The sequence below is a fragment of the Lactuca sativa genome, chromosome 9 (genome assembly GCF_002870075.4).
Source record: "Lactuca sativa cultivar Salinas chromosome 9, Lsat_Salinas_v11, whole genome shotgun sequence".
In the NCBI taxonomy this organism is placed as follows: domain Eukaryota; kingdom Viridiplantae; phylum Streptophyta; class Magnoliopsida; order Asterales; family Asteraceae; genus Lactuca; species Lactuca sativa.
In genome coordinates this window covers 182228755-182247932 of record NC_056631.2, presented here as the reverse complement: position 1 = coordinate 182247932, position 19178 = coordinate 182228755, and the positions used below count along the sequence as shown (strand labels likewise).

The 19178-nt window shown below is 35.4% G+C and overlaps 2 protein-coding genes across 2 annotated transcripts; both read left to right on the top strand.

Annotated features, from left to right (window-relative positions):
• The first annotated feature begins 691 nt into the window (after positions 1 to 691).
• On the top strand, positions 692 to 1624 carry LOC128128425 (putative germin-like protein 2-1). The gene is made up of 2 exons (XM_052767344.1): positions 692 to 851; positions 967 to 1624. Exons 1-2 carry the CDS (start codon positions 740 to 742, stop codon positions 1500 to 1502), a joined length of 648 nt encoding a protein of 215 aa, XP_052623304.1. The 5' UTR covers positions 692 to 739; the 3' UTR covers positions 1503 to 1624.
• An 11522-nt stretch (positions 1625 to 13146) lies between these two features.
• On the top strand, positions 13147 to 14079 carry LOC111894698 (putative germin-like protein 2-1). Its single transcript, XM_023890790.3, has 2 exons — positions 13147 to 13306; positions 13422 to 14079. The coding sequence occupies exons 1-2, from the start codon at positions 13195 to 13197 to the stop codon at positions 13955 to 13957; spliced, it is 648 nt and encodes a 215-aa protein (XP_023746558.1). The 5' UTR covers positions 13147 to 13194; the 3' UTR covers positions 13958 to 14079.
• The last annotated feature ends 5099 nt before the right edge of the window (positions 14080 to 19178 follow it).

Sequence of the window (19178 nt, the reverse complement as noted above, 5' to 3'; positions counted from 1 at the left end):
ATGAAGTTTATATCTATAATCCATAGTATTTTGCATCTGTCGGTGAATGTAGTAAGTCTGTAATGTATGTTATGTATGTGTACAAGATATTTTCCACGTACACCTTCTTCCAACCAATTTTGATATGTGTCTAACCAACCAGTAATACCCATTATGAACGGATTATACACATAAATGGTTTTCGATAATTGTGCACCTTTTTGTATTGCACGGAGGCTAATCTTTTGTTTCAAGAAAAGCCTAGAATGCATCAATTGAAAAATAAAATATACATAAAGCGTTCTTTAACCATAATATTTATCTGGTATGGAAACGGTCAACATTGCTCTTCAAGACTTTTTGATTTTCTTAAAAAATGATCGAAGTAGAAATTTTCCATGCATAATAAACATTCAACGACGTTCCATTAAAATGAATCCTAAATATGGATGTGTTATGAAAAAGTATATAAGTAAATATACTAAATGGAAGGATCTTAGACATATAAGGTTCGTAGTTGCAACCTTTATGAAATTAAGAACCAAACAACGTAAGTTGAATGTATCTTGCTTCTAGAAATTGAACAGCAAAATTTGAATGCATCTCAAGATGATAATTGATGACGCTATGATGGTATTAGTCTTGATCTTCCAATATTTTTACTATATAAGCATTGGGAGTTCCATTCTTTATTTCATAGATTTCCCAAGCTACCATAATTAAGTCATCAAAATTAAAACAAGTTTTCGGCTTCTCAACAATGACGGCTCATTTGCTTTTATTTGGTCTCTTGGCGGCAGGTTGTTCCCTTGCGTTTGCTTCGGACCCTAGTCCTCTTCAGGACTTCTGTGTGGCAGACCAAAATAGCAGAGGTAAGAATTTATTTGTGAAAGTCGAGAAACTCTCCAGCATTTTCATGCATGATTTGAAAACATATCATATTTAATTGTGATTAATAGTTTATTTATTTAATTTTTTTCCTCGTAGTATTCGTGAATGGCTTGGTTTGCAAAGAGTCAAGGCTAGTACAAGCTGATGATTTCTTTTATAGAGGACTGCAACTAATGGGAAATACATCGAATGCTGTTGGGTCTGCTGTGACTCCAGTGACCGTAGAAGAGTTGCCAGGACTTAACACTCTTGGTATCTCAATGGCACGTATTGACTTTGCACCACAGGGTATTAACCCCCCACATACACACCCTCGGGCCACTGAAATTTTGACTGTTATGGAAGGCCGTATTCTAGTCGGATTTGTCACGTCCAACCCTCAAAACCGACTCATCACAAAAGAACTTCAGAAAGGCGATGTTTTCGTGTTCCCAGAAGGCCTGATTCACTTCCAGAAAAACGTGGGAAATGGCTATGCTGTTGCTATTGCAGCTTTGAGTAGTCAAAATCCAGGTGTTATTACCATTGCAAACGCTATTTTTGGGTCAAATCCCGATATCGCTGGAGATATTCTTGCAAAGGCCTTTCAAGTTGACATCAACCTCGTCTATCAAATTCAATCGAAATTCTAGCTTTTAAATGCTTTTAAAATGTTGATTTTCTTATCAATGGTGTGGTATTTGTTATGCTTATATATGTTGTTATATTTAAAATCGAATAATATATATACTACTGTCATAGTGATTTTGATTTACTGATGTGGAATTAACTACTTCAAAACTAAGAGATAAACTATATTAAAACCCAAGGGTGTGCGAGAAATAGACTTAGAAATCACACAGACAAATTTACGTAAGGGTGTGAAAGAAATAGACTTAGAAATCATAAACACAAACCTAATATTGTTCAAGAAATAGACTTAGAAATAACAAAGATAAACCTAAGAGTGTGCAAGAAATAGGCTTAGAAATCACAATGACAAATTTACATAAATAACCCACTTGCTTTAGAAAGACTAGAAGTTCAACCATCAACTTTTTTAAAAGGATTAATATATGGTCCTTGGTGTTTCAATTAGTTACTAGGTCGATCAACCAGCTATGCAAATTTAAGTAGCTGTGTGTAAATAAGGAAAAACTCATCATCTCAATTATGATGAGACGTATTACATATAGCCAAAGATAAAAGATGAATATCCAAAGGATAATTACATAGAATACATAACTAAAAACGTAAAGAGATAAGTATGCTAAGATTTATCTCTAATATTTAAATTATGTCTAGATTTATCTCTAATATCCCCTCTCAAGCGAATCTGTGGTGGACTTAGACAAAGCATGGATCGAAAAAATTATAAGTGTGAACGTAAAACTCTTTTAGTGAAAATGTCATCATCCTGAAGAAGCTTGGTCGGCACAAGTTTTGTGCGTAGCTTCCCGGAAGACACAAGCTCTCGGATAAAGTGATAGTCAAGATCTATGTGTTTGTCACGCTTATGTGAAACTGGATTTTGAGTCAAGAACAAAGCCCTTGACAAAACGTAGAATATGCCTAAAAACTTGATAATGAGCAGTTGTAGGAGCTTGTAGGAACTGACTAACTTGATTTACAACATAGGAAATATCACGTCGAGTGATGGTGAGATATTGTAACGCAGCGACAAGAGACCGATAAAGAGTGTGATATGAAAACGCAATACCCAATGTCGTAAATAACTCATGTGGAGCAAGTGGAGTGGAGACATGCTTAGCTTCAAGCAAACTAGCACATGTGAGAATATTATGTGTATATTTAGCTTGATTGAGGAACAAACCATGAATGGTATAGTAAACCTTGAGACCCAAAAAAACTAACAACAAACTCCTTATTTAGATAAGAAACCATCAATCTATCTTTAAGCAATCTGAGATCTTTAACAACAAACTCCTTCTTTAGATAAGAAGGAAATCGCTTGATGATAGCCTTGTCTGAACCTTTTAAAATAGACTCATCAATATAGTCCAGGAAATATAGTAGTATATGTCCTTTGTGATAACCAAAACAAAGAAGGATCAGACATGCTATTTGTAAAGCCGTGTTTGAACAAGAAATCACTCAAGCGTTTAAACCAAGCACAAGGAGCTTGTTTTAAACCATATAATGACTTTTTTTTTAACTTGCACACACGATTAGGACGAGCAGGAGCAATAAAGTCGGGGGCTTGTTCCATGTAAACCAGTTCATTACGATTGCCACTTAAAAAAGCATTCTTAACATCAAGTTGATGAAGAAGACAAAGATAAATGGTTGCAAGAGAAACAACAATTATAATGGTTGATGACGAAAACACAATCGGACTAAAAGTATGAGAGTAATCAGTCTCAGGTACCACAGTGAAACCTTGAGATACAAAGCAAGCTTTATACCTATCAATGGTTCTATCTGAGTGAAGTTTAATGCGAAACACTCATTTAGAGCCAACAATGTTGGAGTCAGAAGGACAAGGGACGAGCTCCCAAGTATCATCGGAACGTTGGAATTTTATTTCTTCATCCATTGCCATCATCCAAAGAGAGTGCTTTGCAGCAGACTTGAATCCTTTGGGTTCAGTAATGGGAAAAAGTGCATGATGAAGAGAGTGATGAGATAACCGAGCCAAGTTTGCAACGTGTCATGTTTTAAAAATACCAGGCTCGGAGCGAGTAATCATTAGATGACGTGAAGTTGGAGGAGATGTGGCAGGGGATGTTGGTTCGTACTTAGTAGTGGAGCTCGTATCTAACACTTGGTCAACTGAGACCGGAGAATCTGCAGCGATGGGAGGGATCGAAGCAGAAGGTTTGTTAGTCGATATAGTAATCGTGACTAAATTGAAAGGTTGATGAATCAGCCCAGGTGGTACAACAGATGGAATAATGCAGAGTGAGCATGGGTCGTGAGTAGCTGGTTGTTGAGGAACAGGTTTCACAGCCATTGGTGAAGATGGAACAAACGTATGATGGTCAAAAAAACTAGTCAACTCCAAAGAAAAATGGTCAGAAGATAGAGTTTGTGTCTTATATGGAAATGACGTTTCATCAAACTGTGCATGTCTTTTAATGTATATTTGGGAGGTAGATGGTTCAAAACATATGAACCATGTAAATAAGGAATATACAAAGGAATTAGGTTTAGGATCATACTAGGCTGATGATACCATGTAAATAAGGAAAAAGTCAACATCTCAATTATGATGAGATGTATTATATCTAGCCAAAACTACAAGAGGAATATATAAAGGATAATTACATAGATTACATAACAGAAAACATAAAGAGATAAGTATGCTAAGATTTGTCTCTAATATATGAATTAAGTCTTGATTTATCTCTAATACTATCCTTTTAACTCTCTTATTTTAGTAGTTATAATTGAAAATTAAATTAAATAAACCCCAACCCCATCCACCTTACTTTACACTACCCATCTCCCATTCCATTCCTTTCTTTGGTCGCCTTCCAACATTGTCAACCAGTAGGGGTTTAGGGTTTTACCCACACCTATTTGCATAATCTATCTTCAACTTGTCTATCTATAATCAGTGATAAAACCTCCTAAGATCCTTGCCTAAATAAAATCACGAAGTGCTTTTGCCTCCGACCACCCTTTTAGGATTTCGTTAATTAACAAAAAGAAAATAAAGCATACATAGTAAAACACAATAATCCATGCATGAAAAAGCCAGAAAGCTTCCCTTGACATGCATTGGTAACTACAAAGTGAGATCATCAAACATACAAACAAATATGTCAAAAATACAATGTCACAGACATAAAAAGAAAATGTATGCATTGTGTCTACTACTTCAAAAAAATTAAACACATGTAGCTACATCCATATCAATACCCAATAACATACAAAATAAAAAAAAATCTAAGTTTCATTGATTAAACAACAAAACCATGTGTTACTTATGACATATGTATTAAGATGCTTTCCAGACAAACGATTTGAGTAGTCGATTAGAACCACATGAACACAAAGAAAAGAAAACCGAGTTTTAAATACCATGCTTTATTTATCAAAGTCAACTTCTAAAACTCAAAGGCGTCTACGCTGTGTATAATTAAACTAAAACGCTAATATGACTCATAATTATGATAGAAATCATCTGAATTCGGAGATAATATAAATCTTAATATTTTATTTATTTAGGGCATAAAAATTCCTAATAAAGCTAAATCTTAGCAGAAAAACTCATAGAATAAAATAAACTAAATTAAATTAAATCTTTGATTCATCTTTCTAATACCCAACACCATCTTCCCCATAGTGAAAACGACTCGTCCTCGAGTCTTCATCTCTCATCCACGGTTAGGGAAAACAACTTGCACACTTTAAAACAATAGGAATAAATCAAACAAGACAACATGCACGCTTATAGTTTCCACATATATATATTCCTACTGGTTGTCTCATTTATGTGTTCTTGAGTAACCTTAGGGAGATCACCATGTTTATAAAAAATGCAACATATTGTAACACTCGTGTCCACTACTAGAAAAACAGCCTTTAATGACGCGCAAACAATGACACGCGGTGATTTACGATACGCAAAAGCGGGCGCTCTAAAAATAATGTCATCTCTTCAAACTTTTGAAGGAGAGGTCACGCTTTTTGTGTGTGCCCTAAAATTAATGTCCAAGAAAAAAAATTAAAAACACGGAGGCACTTATTTAAAAATGGGTGTCGTCTAGAAATGTCGCTTTATATTTTTTGAATGAAAGGCACGTTCTCTTTTTTTTTGCAGCTGGGGGGAAACGAAAATCCCAAAAGTTTGAAAGGCCGCCATTGTTATCCTCTATCTTATTTCCATCTTTCTTCTCTCTCTCTCTCTCTCTCACTCTCTCTCTTTCTCTATCTCTGTCACTCTAATACCCAAAAAAAACCCTAATATCATCACAAATCCTCTTTTCTCACGCAACAAAATCGCAATATCACCAAATCTCTGATCCCGTCTTCTGAACAGATCAAACCCACAGGGGTTCTCGATTTCTCTATGTTGATGTGTGGTGACACGAACAAAAAAAGGAGTGTAGCGCCTCTACCTTTCAATTTCATTTGTCGATTGCTTCAAATCGGCTATTGCTTTCTCTCTCATAGGGGTTTCTTTGTGCGTTCCCTTCACCTCCGTTATAAAGGAATATATGTGGGATACAAAAGGCGTTCGAGAGAAAGGGAGGACGTCGATCAAGGCTCACTTACTTCTACCCACTGGAACCATTATATCTCCCACTCGATGTTGAAAGCAACGTCGACATCGTCGATAATGTCGAAGATAAGATCCAGGTTCTTATTTCTCCTTTATTCATGCCTCTAATTTTGATTTTGAATCCTCTTCTCTTCTCTTCTGTAAAACCCTAACCAGAAAAACCATACAAGTTTCAATCAGGATTTCCTCCTCCGGTGGCCATAACTAATTTTGTGTTGGAGGCACTTCTACTGCTCCCGATACTCATGGTTCTAAGGATGTCGCATACAGTTTTCTCAAATCTCGTGGCTACCATGGCCTCTTCCCTTAGATCAAGGCTCTCTCTCTCTCTCTCTTGTGTGATTGAGGTGATATCTCCGATGAAGGAATCTTTTATTTGAATGATTTACTAGTACCTACACCCCACACAAGTTCATATTTCAGTATCTGGATGTCGAACATGTTACCATTTTTACCTGAGGAAGAAAACGAAAGAAGTTCATCGAGCAATAGAACAAATTATCATTGGTTTTATTGTCTACAAGTGTCTTTGTTCTTTCTTATTATTTTTGTTGTTTCAAGATTTTGTTTTTTATGCCTGATTCTTTCATTATTGTGCAGATGATAAACTCTTTGATGCTTCACAGTATGCTTTTTTTGGTCGACCTACTACTGTGAAAATTGAGTTTAGGTTCTTAGAAGAAGATGAAGATAATCCTTCAACTGGAGTTCCTGATGATGAATGCCATTTATTTGACAGAGAAGAGGTATAATGTACATTGTGCATCTTTTGTTTTCACTTCACTCCATATTTATCTTCATTTATTGTTCATAAATCTAAACGCTTGAGATATTATGCATTCATCACTTCACATTTTAGACATCTAAAGTCGTTACAATAGTTTCATTTAACTTCATGCAAATTCAAATCCCTAAACCTACAGTGATAAAATATCTCATCTTTCAAAATCTTACATCTTCTTTTTCCATAGGAGCCAGGTGCAAGATCTCTATTGGATTTAGATGATCTGTCAACTATATTTTCAAAAGTATAGTTTTGATTTCAGTTTTTCACAATAAAGCTGTGAATTTTTTGAGCCAAATTAACTAAATTTCTTGTTTTGTTAAACAGCTAAACAGATCAGTAAGCGGACCTAGACATCGTGGAGTTATTGGCTAGACCAACACATCTCAGACATAGAAAGCAGCCATGGAAGCAGAAGATGGTCTTCATAATCTCATCTCCCTTCAGACCCTAAACCCTTATACAGAGCTTCATCATACCCTACAAAGAAACACTAATTCTTCACAGAACCCATACTCACACCAACCTCATCTCTCCCTTCATTTTCACGTGTGGCCCACAACAGTCTCCCCTCACCACATCATCGTTCCCATTCCCATTCCCATTCCCAAATGCCCTTTTCAGACCTTAATCTCTCCCCTTTATCAAACACCTCTATTCTTCACCTAACCAGTATCCCACACGGGTCACGTTATGGCTCAACCCGAACCCACCCGGTCCACCTCGGGTTCACTCAATACTCTCCAACACAAAACCAATGGGCTAAACAAGTGTTGGCCAACAATCTTCAACAAAAGATGCTCTTGTCCTAATGTTTCAACAAAAGCCACTTGGAGAAGTAAAATTGTTCAACTAGAGAGTCAAGGTGAACCTGTGGGTTAGCTGTGTCTTTTTCCCAACCCTATCATGAGTTACAAGAATCTTGAGTCTTTAAAGCTTAAGTTAAATGACCTATTTACCCTTTGTTGAAAATTAAGTTCAATCTACCCCACATCCATCAATTCTTGCCATTATAATTATAAATAACCTAAGTTCACTATAAGAAAACTGTAATTGTTCTATAGCCCCACCCTTTCTTTATACTACTTAAAGCCTTTAGAATTCTCTCCTTGTAAGCATTCTAAGAGTAATTTCAAGTTCCTTCCCTATCTACCTTTTTCTTCTTACTTTGCTTGCTTCACTTAATTATTAATCATTTATTTTAGTAAGCATGTTTACATCTTTCTCCAACCATTTTCCTCATAATTTCTTAATTTTCCCATTTTGCCCTTGTTGTGTTCTGAAACATTTTTTGTTTATGTGGTCACATAACAATTAACAGGTTCACTGCATTTTCTGAGCTATTACCACTTCTGGCAGTGGGCACAACTCCATTTTTGAAGGTTGACAAGATTTGTCAACAAATCTCTACCACCACCCTTACCATTGATAATTCCATTGCATTCTCCTCCCCTTTTTCTACTTTCACCTCCACCGCATCTACAAACCTTGAAGTCAAAAGTCCCTCAAGAAGCCAGGTACCTTTTTATTTTCAAGTCAAATGAGACAAAAAACCCGCTCTCAATCTCTTGTTTATCATAAAAAATTAGCCCTAAAAAGCTTCACTAGTCTACTGGTATGCTGCAAATTCTAGATTGCTTTAAGAAGATAAAAAGTTAGGTGAAACTGCTCCATTTTGGAACTTCCGTGCTGCTTCGTATCCAGATCTGGAAGCCCCAGCTCCAATTCCTACTGCCTCAAATATAAGTCACATGGTTGATGAGATCTTGAGTGCGGTTTCAGGGGTATATTCTTTAATTCTTTGCAGGTTTCTATTTGTGATAATTTCTTCTTTTTTTTATTAATTTGAGTTGTGATATATTTGTTTGAATGTAGTGAGATGTTTATCCTGTGGAGTACTACAATAGGTTCTCAATGAATCAACTCCTTGACCCCCATTGGGGTGTGCTTTATGAAGCAGATGTAAGATATGCGTCAATTTCTCATTTTTCATTAATGTCTTATCAATCATTATTTACCAAATAGTTTATGGGATATATATAACTCGGATTTAATATTAATAAAACAGTTAACTGGTCATAAGTCTCACACTGTGAACATTCTTGTCAATAATGCTCCTAGAGTTCTCAACCTGATCATCGGAGTTATATCCAGAAAGGGTTACAACATCCAGGATTGGTTTTTTATCCTTATAGTATAATTTTTTAGGTGAAATGTTTACTTTTTTTTTAATAACAATATTTAAAAATAAAAAAATGTGTTGTGTTAATGTGTGCAGAGAACTGGAGTGGTTGGTGTTGTATATAGTTTCTACTATAAATAGATAAGGATATGTATATAGTTTCTACTATAAATATTGTCTAGAAGAGTGTTTCAATAGCGACAATGGCACTTGTTTTAAAGGTGCATGTCATTCTCATTCAGTTAGTTGTTTGTATGGGGATGCTATAATTACTTATTGAAGGTTCTTTGCATAAACATCTTTTGAAAATGGTTTCTCGGTGTTTCTTTCATGGATGCAGTTTCTTGGAAATTGATCTAGGCCATTTGAAAGTGACCAATGAAGTTAGTTGGCATGGACCTGCGGAAGATCAAGCATCTGTTCATCATGACTACTTTCTTGGATTTCCTTTTCACCAGCTGTCTTGCCATGAATTTGGGTGAATAACCTATCCTCCCTCCTTATTTTTGTGACATAAACTAAAATGAAGTTAATTCATGTTGCAGCTCCTTACATTATGATGACATTAAATTTTGATACACGTGGGTTTAGACCATCTGTTCTGAAGTTTCCAAGTGTAGAAAAGTTCAGTGAAGTTGCTAAATTTATTGGAACAAAGTTTTCTTCTTCAGAATCCATTAACTTTACTGCTGACATTTCTAAAGCAGAATGAAAATGACAAGTGATTTTGTGTTGTGTTTACAGGGTTGATGAAAACGAATAGCTCTGGAGTTAGAGGAGGAAAAGAAAGCTCAAGCTGAAAGAGATAAGATGCTGCAAATGCGTGCAAGTGTTGCATTCTTCATTTCAATTATTAGTATGAAACACAGAGTAGATTAGATGAATGCAAGTTTATTTATTGTAAGAAATACAATTGTATGACATTAAATTTTATGCAATGAATTCTATTTTTTATATGGTATTTTATTTCTATTATGAGACAGTAAAAACAAATTTAATTTAAAAATCAATAAATAAATAAATATATTTTTTTTAAACATTTAAATTTACGATACGCAAAAATGTGTGTCATCTTCATTTATGACATGGCCTTTCTTGACAGGGGTTTTAATGATACGCATTGCGTGTCATTAACACGCGTGTCGTAAGGTTACGACACGCGAATGCGTGTCGTCTTCCTTTATGACAGGGCCTTCCTTGATACGCATTGCGTGTGGTAAACGCGCGTCGTAATTGCACGTCGTAAATGAGCGTCGCAAAAGCGCGTCGTCTCTCTTTATAACAGGGCCTTCCTTGACGCACATTTGCGCGTCGTCTGAGCCTTTTACAACGCGCAATGAGCGTCGTAAAAGGCTGTTTTTCTAATATTGGTCGTTATTTAATTTTATTGAATTTCCCTTAAGAGTTATAATAAATAAAGAAATAATGTTATAAAATAATTATAAACAATTATATAACATAAAAAGATTTATTTTTTTAGCAAATGACTAAAAACTATCATTTTAAAACATAAGATGTTAAGATCATGGAAGGAGGGACCAAACTTGCCAAATTATTTTTACTTTCATGAAATCACATGGGGGGGGGGGGGGGGGGAGAGAGATCCTTCATGGACGCCGATGGTAAAACTTATCTCCCTTTCATCCCATGTAAAACTCATAGACCATATCGTAACATGAATGGCCCCTGACCGGTTTTGTTGTGTATCTAGCAAAGACTATACCGAGAAAGTAAAGAAATACGAGGAAGAGGGTAATCAAGTGGAAGACAGCGAGACAATAAGGGTCATACGAATTTTCCCTTCATTAAGCCTAAATTTTGCAAAAGAGAACACGATTTTTTCAAAAACCAAGGTTTAATTTACATGCCTTATGTGCCTATTTGTATTAGATTAAATCATATTGTGCGCTTTAAAAAATTAAGAAGTTCAGCAATTATTATTTTTTCTTGACGAGTATGGTCCTTTTGGTTTCAATTACTTGCATGATCGATCCATAACTATGTAAATTGACTTTCGCATAAGTTCGAATACATTTTTGTAACCTTTGGTTTACATTTTATAATTAAGAAAGATAACAAATAAACCCAAAACCAAACCCCACCCCACCTACCTTACCTTACATCACCATACCTACCCCCATTCTATTCACCTCGCTTGTTCGGTCGCCCTGCACCGCCACCACCATAACCATCACCTTCCACAATCACTATTTCAACGAAGAAGGTGTTTAGGGTTTAACCCACCCCTATTTTCGTTATTTGTCTTCAACCTGACCATCAACAAATAAAGCAACAACCTCCCCATATCCATGACAAATAAATAGACATTATGAAGCCCATGGTAACTTGCAAATGAGAACAAAACACATACAATGATTCTCTAGAAATTCATTAGTAACTAGCAAGTGTGAACCTAAAACATATGAACAAATTAGCCAAAAATACAATGTGACAAAAAATAATAAGTAAAAGTGCGAACGTTGTCTACGACATAAATTAAATTAAACACATGTAGCTACATCCATACCAATAGCTATAACATACAAAATTACGAATATAGGTTTCATGGATGAAAGAACAAAACCTTGTGTTACTAATGGCAAAAGGATTAAGATGACACAATCCCCCAATCATTAGAACTCGTTGAGAATGGATTGGAACAAGGGGATGCACATATCGCTTAATCAAGCAAGGAAGACAAGAATCACTTTGAAATAATTTATTGTTTCTTGATTTTTTTTTTTTCATAATTTTGATACACGTTTATGGTGGGGATGTAAACAGATTGAGACGAATTTCGCTAATTTTAGAGTTGTTCAACAATTTAACCTTTCCTCAATCTTCGCCTCTTTGTTCAGTGTTCTATCTTCGTTGAAATCTAGGGCGACCGTTGATCCAACAACCCCACATAAATCGACATTGGGGGTTGGTGTGTTTTATAAAAAGGTTAATGGAAGAGACATATATGATTAGATGTAGATTATTGTAGGAAGTTCTTTCCAAAATCTTCATTAGAAAGCATATATAGAGATTAGGCACATCAAACATGGTTATCAATAAGTCATTGGTAGATCAAACGACGTTGATTAGGCATTGTTATTTAGCAACCTACCCTGTTTTTTCCTAGTAGTTTATTTTTATGGGCCTTGTTTTGCAAATTTTTAGACTTATATTTACTGTTTCCATTCATACTATAAAATCCCAATATACTATTTGGTATAATTTGTCTTACTTTATTTATTCAAGAAAAATAAGATTTTTTTATTTATTTTATGTTATTATTATTATTTGGTAAATTTAAACGTCTAATTAATACAAGTAATTTACAAACAGCTAGAAAAGATACTGTTTTGCTAAAAGGATCGTAAATGTGTGTGCAATACATCGGTATGAAGTTTATATCTATAATCCATAGTATTTTGCATCTGTCGGTGAATGTAGTAAGTCTGTAATGTATGTTATGTATGTGTACAAGATATTTTCCACGTACACCTTCTTCCAACCAATTTTGATATGTGTCTAACCAACCAGTAATACCCATTATGAACGGATTATACACATAAATGGTTTTCGATAATTGTGCACCTTTTTGTATTGCACGGAGGATAATCTTTTGTTTCAAGAAAAGCCTAGAATGCATCAATTGAAAAATAAAATATACATAAAGCGTTCTTTAACCATAATATTTATCTGGTATGGAAACGGTCAACATTGCTCTTCAAGACTTTTTGATTTTCTTAAAAAATGATCGAAGTAGAAATTTTCCATGCATAATAAACATTCAACGACGTTCCATTAAAATGAATCCTAAATATGGATGTGTTATGAAAAAGTATATAAGTAAATATACTAAATGGAAGGATCTTAGACATATAAGGTTCGTAGTTGCAACCTTTATGAAATTAAGAACCAAACAACGTAAGTTGAATGTATCTTGCTTCTAGAAATTGAACAGCAAAATTTGAATGCATCTCAAGATGATAATTGATGACGCTATGATGGTATTAGTCTTGATCTTCCAATATTTTTACTATATAAGCATTGGGAGTTCCATTCTTTATTTCATAGATTTCCCAAGCTACCATAATTAAGTCATCAAAATTAAAACAAGTTTTCGGCTTCTCAACAATGACGGCTCATTTGCTTTTATTTGGTCTCTTGGCGGCAGGTTGTTCCCTTGCGTTTGCTTCGGACCCTAGTCCTCTTCAGGACTTCTGTGTGGCAGACCAAAATAGCAGAGGTAAGAATTTATTTGTGAAAGTCGAGAAACTCTCCAGCATTTTCATGCATGATTTGAAAACATATCATATTTAATTGTGATTAATAGTTTATTTATTTAATTTTTTTCCTCGTAGTATTCGTGAATGGCTTGGTTTGCAAAGAGTCAAGGCTAGTACAAGCTGATGATTTCTTTTATAGAGGACTGCAACTAATGGGAAATACATCGAATGCTGTTGGGTCTGCTGTGACTCCAGTGACCGTAGAAGAGTTGCCAGGACTTAACACTCTTGGTATCTCAATGGCACGTATTGACTTTGCACCACAGGGTATTAACCCCCCACATACACACCCTCGGGCCACTGAAATTTTGACTGTTATGGAAGGCCGTATTCTAGTCGGATTTGTCACGTCCAACCCTCAAAACCGACTCATCACAAAAGAACTTCAGAAAGGCGATGTTTTCGTGTTCCCAGAAGGCCTGATTCACTTCCAGAAAAACGTGGGAAATGGCTATGCTGTTGCTATTGCAGCTTTGAGTAGTCAAAATCCAGGTGTTATTACCATTGCAAACGCTATTTTTGGGTCAAATCCCGATATCGCTGGAGATATTCTTGCAAAGGCCTTTCAAGTTGACATCAACCTCGTCTATCAAATTCAATCGAAATTCTAGCTTTTAAATGCTTTTAAAATGTTGATTTTCTTATCAATGGTGTGGTATTTGTTATGCTTATATATGTTGTTATATTTAAAATCGAATAATATATATACTACTGTCATAGTGATTTTGATTTACTGATGTGGAATTAACTACTTCAAAACTAAGAGATAAACTATATTAAAACCCAAGGGTGTGCGAGAAATAGACTTAGAAATCACACAGACAAATTTACGTAAGGGTGTGAAAGAAATAGACTTAGAAATCATAAACACAAACCTAATATTGTTCAAGAAATAGACTTAGAAATAACAAAGATAAACCTAAGAGTGTGCAAGAAATAGGCTTAGAAATCACAAAGACAAATTTACATAAATAACCCACTTGCTTTAGAAAGACTAGAAGTTCAACCATCAACTTTTTTAAAATGATTAATATATGGTCCTTGGTGTTTCAATTAGTTACTAGGTCGATCAACCAGCTATGTAAATTTAAGTAGCTGTCTGTAAATAAGGAAAAACTCATCATCTCAATTATGGTGAGACGTATTACATATAGCCAAAGATAAAAGAGGAATATCCAAAGGATAATTAAATAGAATACATAACTAAAAACGTAAAGAGATAAGTATGCTAAGATTTATCTCTAATATTTAAATTATGTCTGGATTTATCTCTAATATCCCCTCTCAAGCGAATCTGTGGTGGACTTAGACAAAGCATGGATCGAAAAAATTATAAGTGTGAACGTAAAACTCTTTTGGTGAAAATGTCATCATCCTGAAGAAGCTTGGTCGGCACAAGTTTTGTGCGTAGCTTCCCGGAAGACACAAGCTCTCGGATAAAGTGATAGTCAAGATCTATGTGTTTGTCACGCTTATGTGAAACTGGATTTTGAGTCAAGAACAAAGCCCTTGACAAAACGTAGAATATGCCTAAAAACTTGATAATGAGCAGTTGTAGGAGCTTGTAGGAACTGACTAACTTGATTTACAACATAGGAAATATCACGTCGAGTGATGGTGAGATATTGTAACGCAGCGACAAGAGACCGATAAAGAGTGTGATATGAAAACGCAATACCCAATGTTGTGAATAACTCATGTGGAGCAAGTGGAGTGGAGACAGGCTTAGCTTCAAGCAAACTAGCACATGTGAGAATATCATGTGTATATTTAGCTTGACTGAGGAACAAACCATGAATGGTATAGTAAACCTTGAGACCCAAAAAAACTAACAACAAACTCCTTATTTAGATAAGAAACCATCAATGTATCTTTAAGCAATCTGAGATCTTTAACCACAAACTCCTTCTTTAGATAAGAAAGAAATCGCTTGATGATAGCCTTGTCTGAACCTTTTAAAATAAACTCATCAATATAGTCCAGGAAATATAGTAGTATATGTCCTTTGTGATAACCAAAACAAACAAGGATAAAACATGCTATTTGTAAAGCCTTGTTTTAACAAGAAATCACTCAAGCGTTTAAACCAAGCACAAGGAGCTTGTTTTAAACCATATAATACCGTTGTTTTAACTTGCACACACGATTGGGACGAGCAGGAGCAATAAAGTCGGGGGGTTGTTCCATGTAAACCAGTTCATTACGATTACCATGTAAAAAAACATTCTTAACATCAAGTTGATGAAGAAGACAACGATAAATGGTTGCAAGAGAAAAAACAATTATAATGGTTGATGAAGAAAACACAATCGGACTAAAAGTATGAGTGTAATCAGTCTCAGGTACCACAGTGAAACCTTGATATACAAAGCAAGCTTTATACCTATCAATGGTTCTATCTAAGTGAAGTTTAGTTCGAAACACCCATTTAGAGCCAACAATGTTGGAGTCAGAAGGACCAGGGACGAGATCCAAGTATCATCGGAACGTTGGAATTTTATTTCTTCATCCATTGCCATCATCCAAAGAGAGTGCTTTGCAGCAGACTTGAATCTTTTGGGTTCAGTAATGGGAAAAAGTGCATGATGAAGAGAGTGATGAGATAACTGAGCCAAGTTTGCAACATGTCATGTTTTAAAAATACCAAGCTCGGAGCGAGTAATCATTAGATGACGTGAAGTTGGAGGAGATGTGGCAGGGGATGTTGGTTCGTACTTAGTAGTGGAGCTCGTATCTAACACTTGGTCAACTGAGACCGGAGAATCTGCAGCGATGGGAAGGATCGAAGCAGAAGGTTTGTTAGTCGATATAGTAATCGTGACTAAATTGAAAGGTTGATGAATCAGCCCAGGTGGTACAACAGATGGAATAATGCAGAGTGAGCATGGGTCGTGAGTAGCTGGTTGTTGAGGAACAGGTTTCGCAGCCATCGGTGAAGATGGAACAAACGTATGATGGTCAAAAAAGCTAGTCAACTCCAAAGAAAAATGGTCAGAAGATAGAGTTTGTGTCTTATATGGAAATGACGTTTCATCAAACTGTGCAGGTCTTTTAATGTATATTTGGGAGGTAGATGGTTCAAAACATATGAACCATGTAAATAAGGAATATACAAAGGAATTAGGTTTAGGATCATACTAGGCTGATGATACCATGTAAATAAGGAAAAAGTCAACATCTCAATTATGATGAGATGTATTATATATAGCCAAAATTACAAGAGGAATATATAAAGGATAATTACATAAATTACATAACAGAAAACATAAAGAGATAAGTATGCTAAGATTTGTCTCTAATATATGAATTAAGTCTTGATTTATCTGTAATACTATCCTTTTAACTCTCTTATTTTAGTAGTTATAACTGAAAATTAAATTAAATAAACCCCAACCCCATCCACCTTACTTTACGCTACCCATCTCCCATTCCATTCCTTTCTTTGGTCGCCTTCCAACGTTGTGAACCAGTAAGTGTTTAGGGTTTTACCCACACCTATTTGCATCATCTATCTTCAACTTGTCTATCTATAATTAGTGATAAAACCTCCTAAGATCCTTGCCTAAATAAAATCACGAAGTGGTTTTGCCTCCGACCACCCTTTTAGGATTTCGTTAATTAACTAAAAGAAAATAAAGCATACATAGTAAAACACAATAATCCATGCATGAAAAAGCGACAAAGCTTCCCTTGACATTCATTGGTAACTACAAAGTGAGAGCATCAAACATACAAACAAATATATCAAAAATACAGTGTCACAGACATAAAAAGAAAATGTATGCATTGTGTCTACTACTTCAAAAAAATTAAACACATGTAGCTACATCCATATCAATACCCAATAACATACAAAATAAAAAATCTAAGTTTCATTGATTAAACAACAAAACCATGTGTTACTTATGACATATGTATTAAGATGATTTCCAGACAAACGATTTGAGTAGTCGATTAGAACCACATGAACACAAAGAAAAGAAAACCGAGTTTTAAATACCATGCTTTATTTATCAAAGTCAACTTCTAAAACTCAAAGGCGTCTACGCTATGTATAATTAAACTAAAACGCTAATATGACTCATAATTATGATAGAAATCATCTGAATTCGGAGATAATATAAATCTTAATATTTTATTTATTTAGGGCATAAAAATTCCTAATAAAGCTAAATCTTAGTAGAAAAACTCATAGAATAAAATAAACTAAATTAAATTAAATCTTTGATTCATCTTTCTAATACCCTGCACCATCTTCCCCATAGTGAAAACGAGTCGTCCTCGAGTCTTCATCTCTCGTCCATGGTTAGGGCAAACAACTTGCACACTTTAAAACAATAGGAATAAATCAAACAAGACAACATGCACGCTTATAGTTTCCACCTATATATATTCCTACTGGTTGTCTCATTTATGAGTTCTTGAGTAACCTTAGGGAGATCACCATGTTTATAAAAAATGCAACATATTGTAACACTCGTGTCCACTACTTGAAAAACAGCCTTTAATGACGTGCAAACAATGACACGCGGTGATTTACGATACGCAAAAGCGGGCGCTCTAAAAATAATGTCATCTCTTCAAACTTTTGAAGGATAGAGGTCACGCTTTTTGTGCGTGCCCTAAAATTAATGTCCAAGAAAAAAAATTAAAAACACGGAGGGCACTTATTTAAAAATGGGCGTCGTCTAGAAATGTCGCTTTATATTTTTTGAATGAAAGGCGCGTTCTCTTTTTTTTGCAGCTGGGGGGAAACGAAAATCCCAAAAGTTTGAAAGGCCGCCATTGTTATCCTCTATCTTATTTCCATCTTTCTTCTCTCTCTCTCTCTCTCTCACTCTCTCTCTTTCTCTATCTCTGTCACTCTAATACCCAAAAAAAACCCTAATATCATCACAAATCCTCTTTTCTCACGCAACAAAATCGCAATATCACCAAATCTCTGATCCCGTCTTCTGGACAGATCTAACCCACAGGGGTTCTCGATTTCTCTATGTTGATGTGTGGTGACACGAACAAAAAAGGAGTGTAGCGCGTCTACCTTTCAATTTCATTTGTCGGTTGCTTCAAATCGGCTATTGCTTTCTCTCTCATAGGGGTTTCTTTGTGCGTTCCCTTCACCTCCGTTATAAAGGAATATCTGTGGGATACAAAAGGCGTTCGAGAGAAAGGGAGGACGTCGATCAAGGCTCACTTACTTCTACCCACTGGAACCATTATATCTCCCACTCGATGTTGAAAGCAACGTCGACATCGTCGATAATGTCGAAGATAAGATCGAGGTTCTTATTTTTCCTTTATTCATGCCTCTAATTTCGATTTTGAATCCTCTTCTCTTCTCTTCTGTAAAACCCTAACCAGAAAAACCATACAAGTTTCAATCATGATTTCCTCCTCCGGTGGCCATAACTAACTTTGCATTGGAGGCACTTCTTCTGCTCCCGATACTCATGGTTCTAAGGATGTCGCATACAGTTTTCTCAAATCTCGTGGCTACCATGGCCTCTTCCCTTAGATCATGGCTCTCTCTTTCTTTCTCTCTCTCTCTCTCTCTCTCTCTCTTGTGTGATTGAGGTGATATCTCTGATGAAGGAATCTTTTATTTGAATGATTTACTAGTACCTACACCCCACACAAGTTCATATTTCGGTATCTGGATGTCGAACATGTTACCATTTTTACCTGAGGAAGAAAACAAAAGAAGTTCATCGGGCAATAGAACAAATTATCATTGGTTTTATTGTCTGCAAGAGTCGTTGTTCTTTCTTATTATTTCTGTTGTTTCAAGATTCACTACTAGAAAAAAGGCCTTTAATGACGCGCAAACAATGA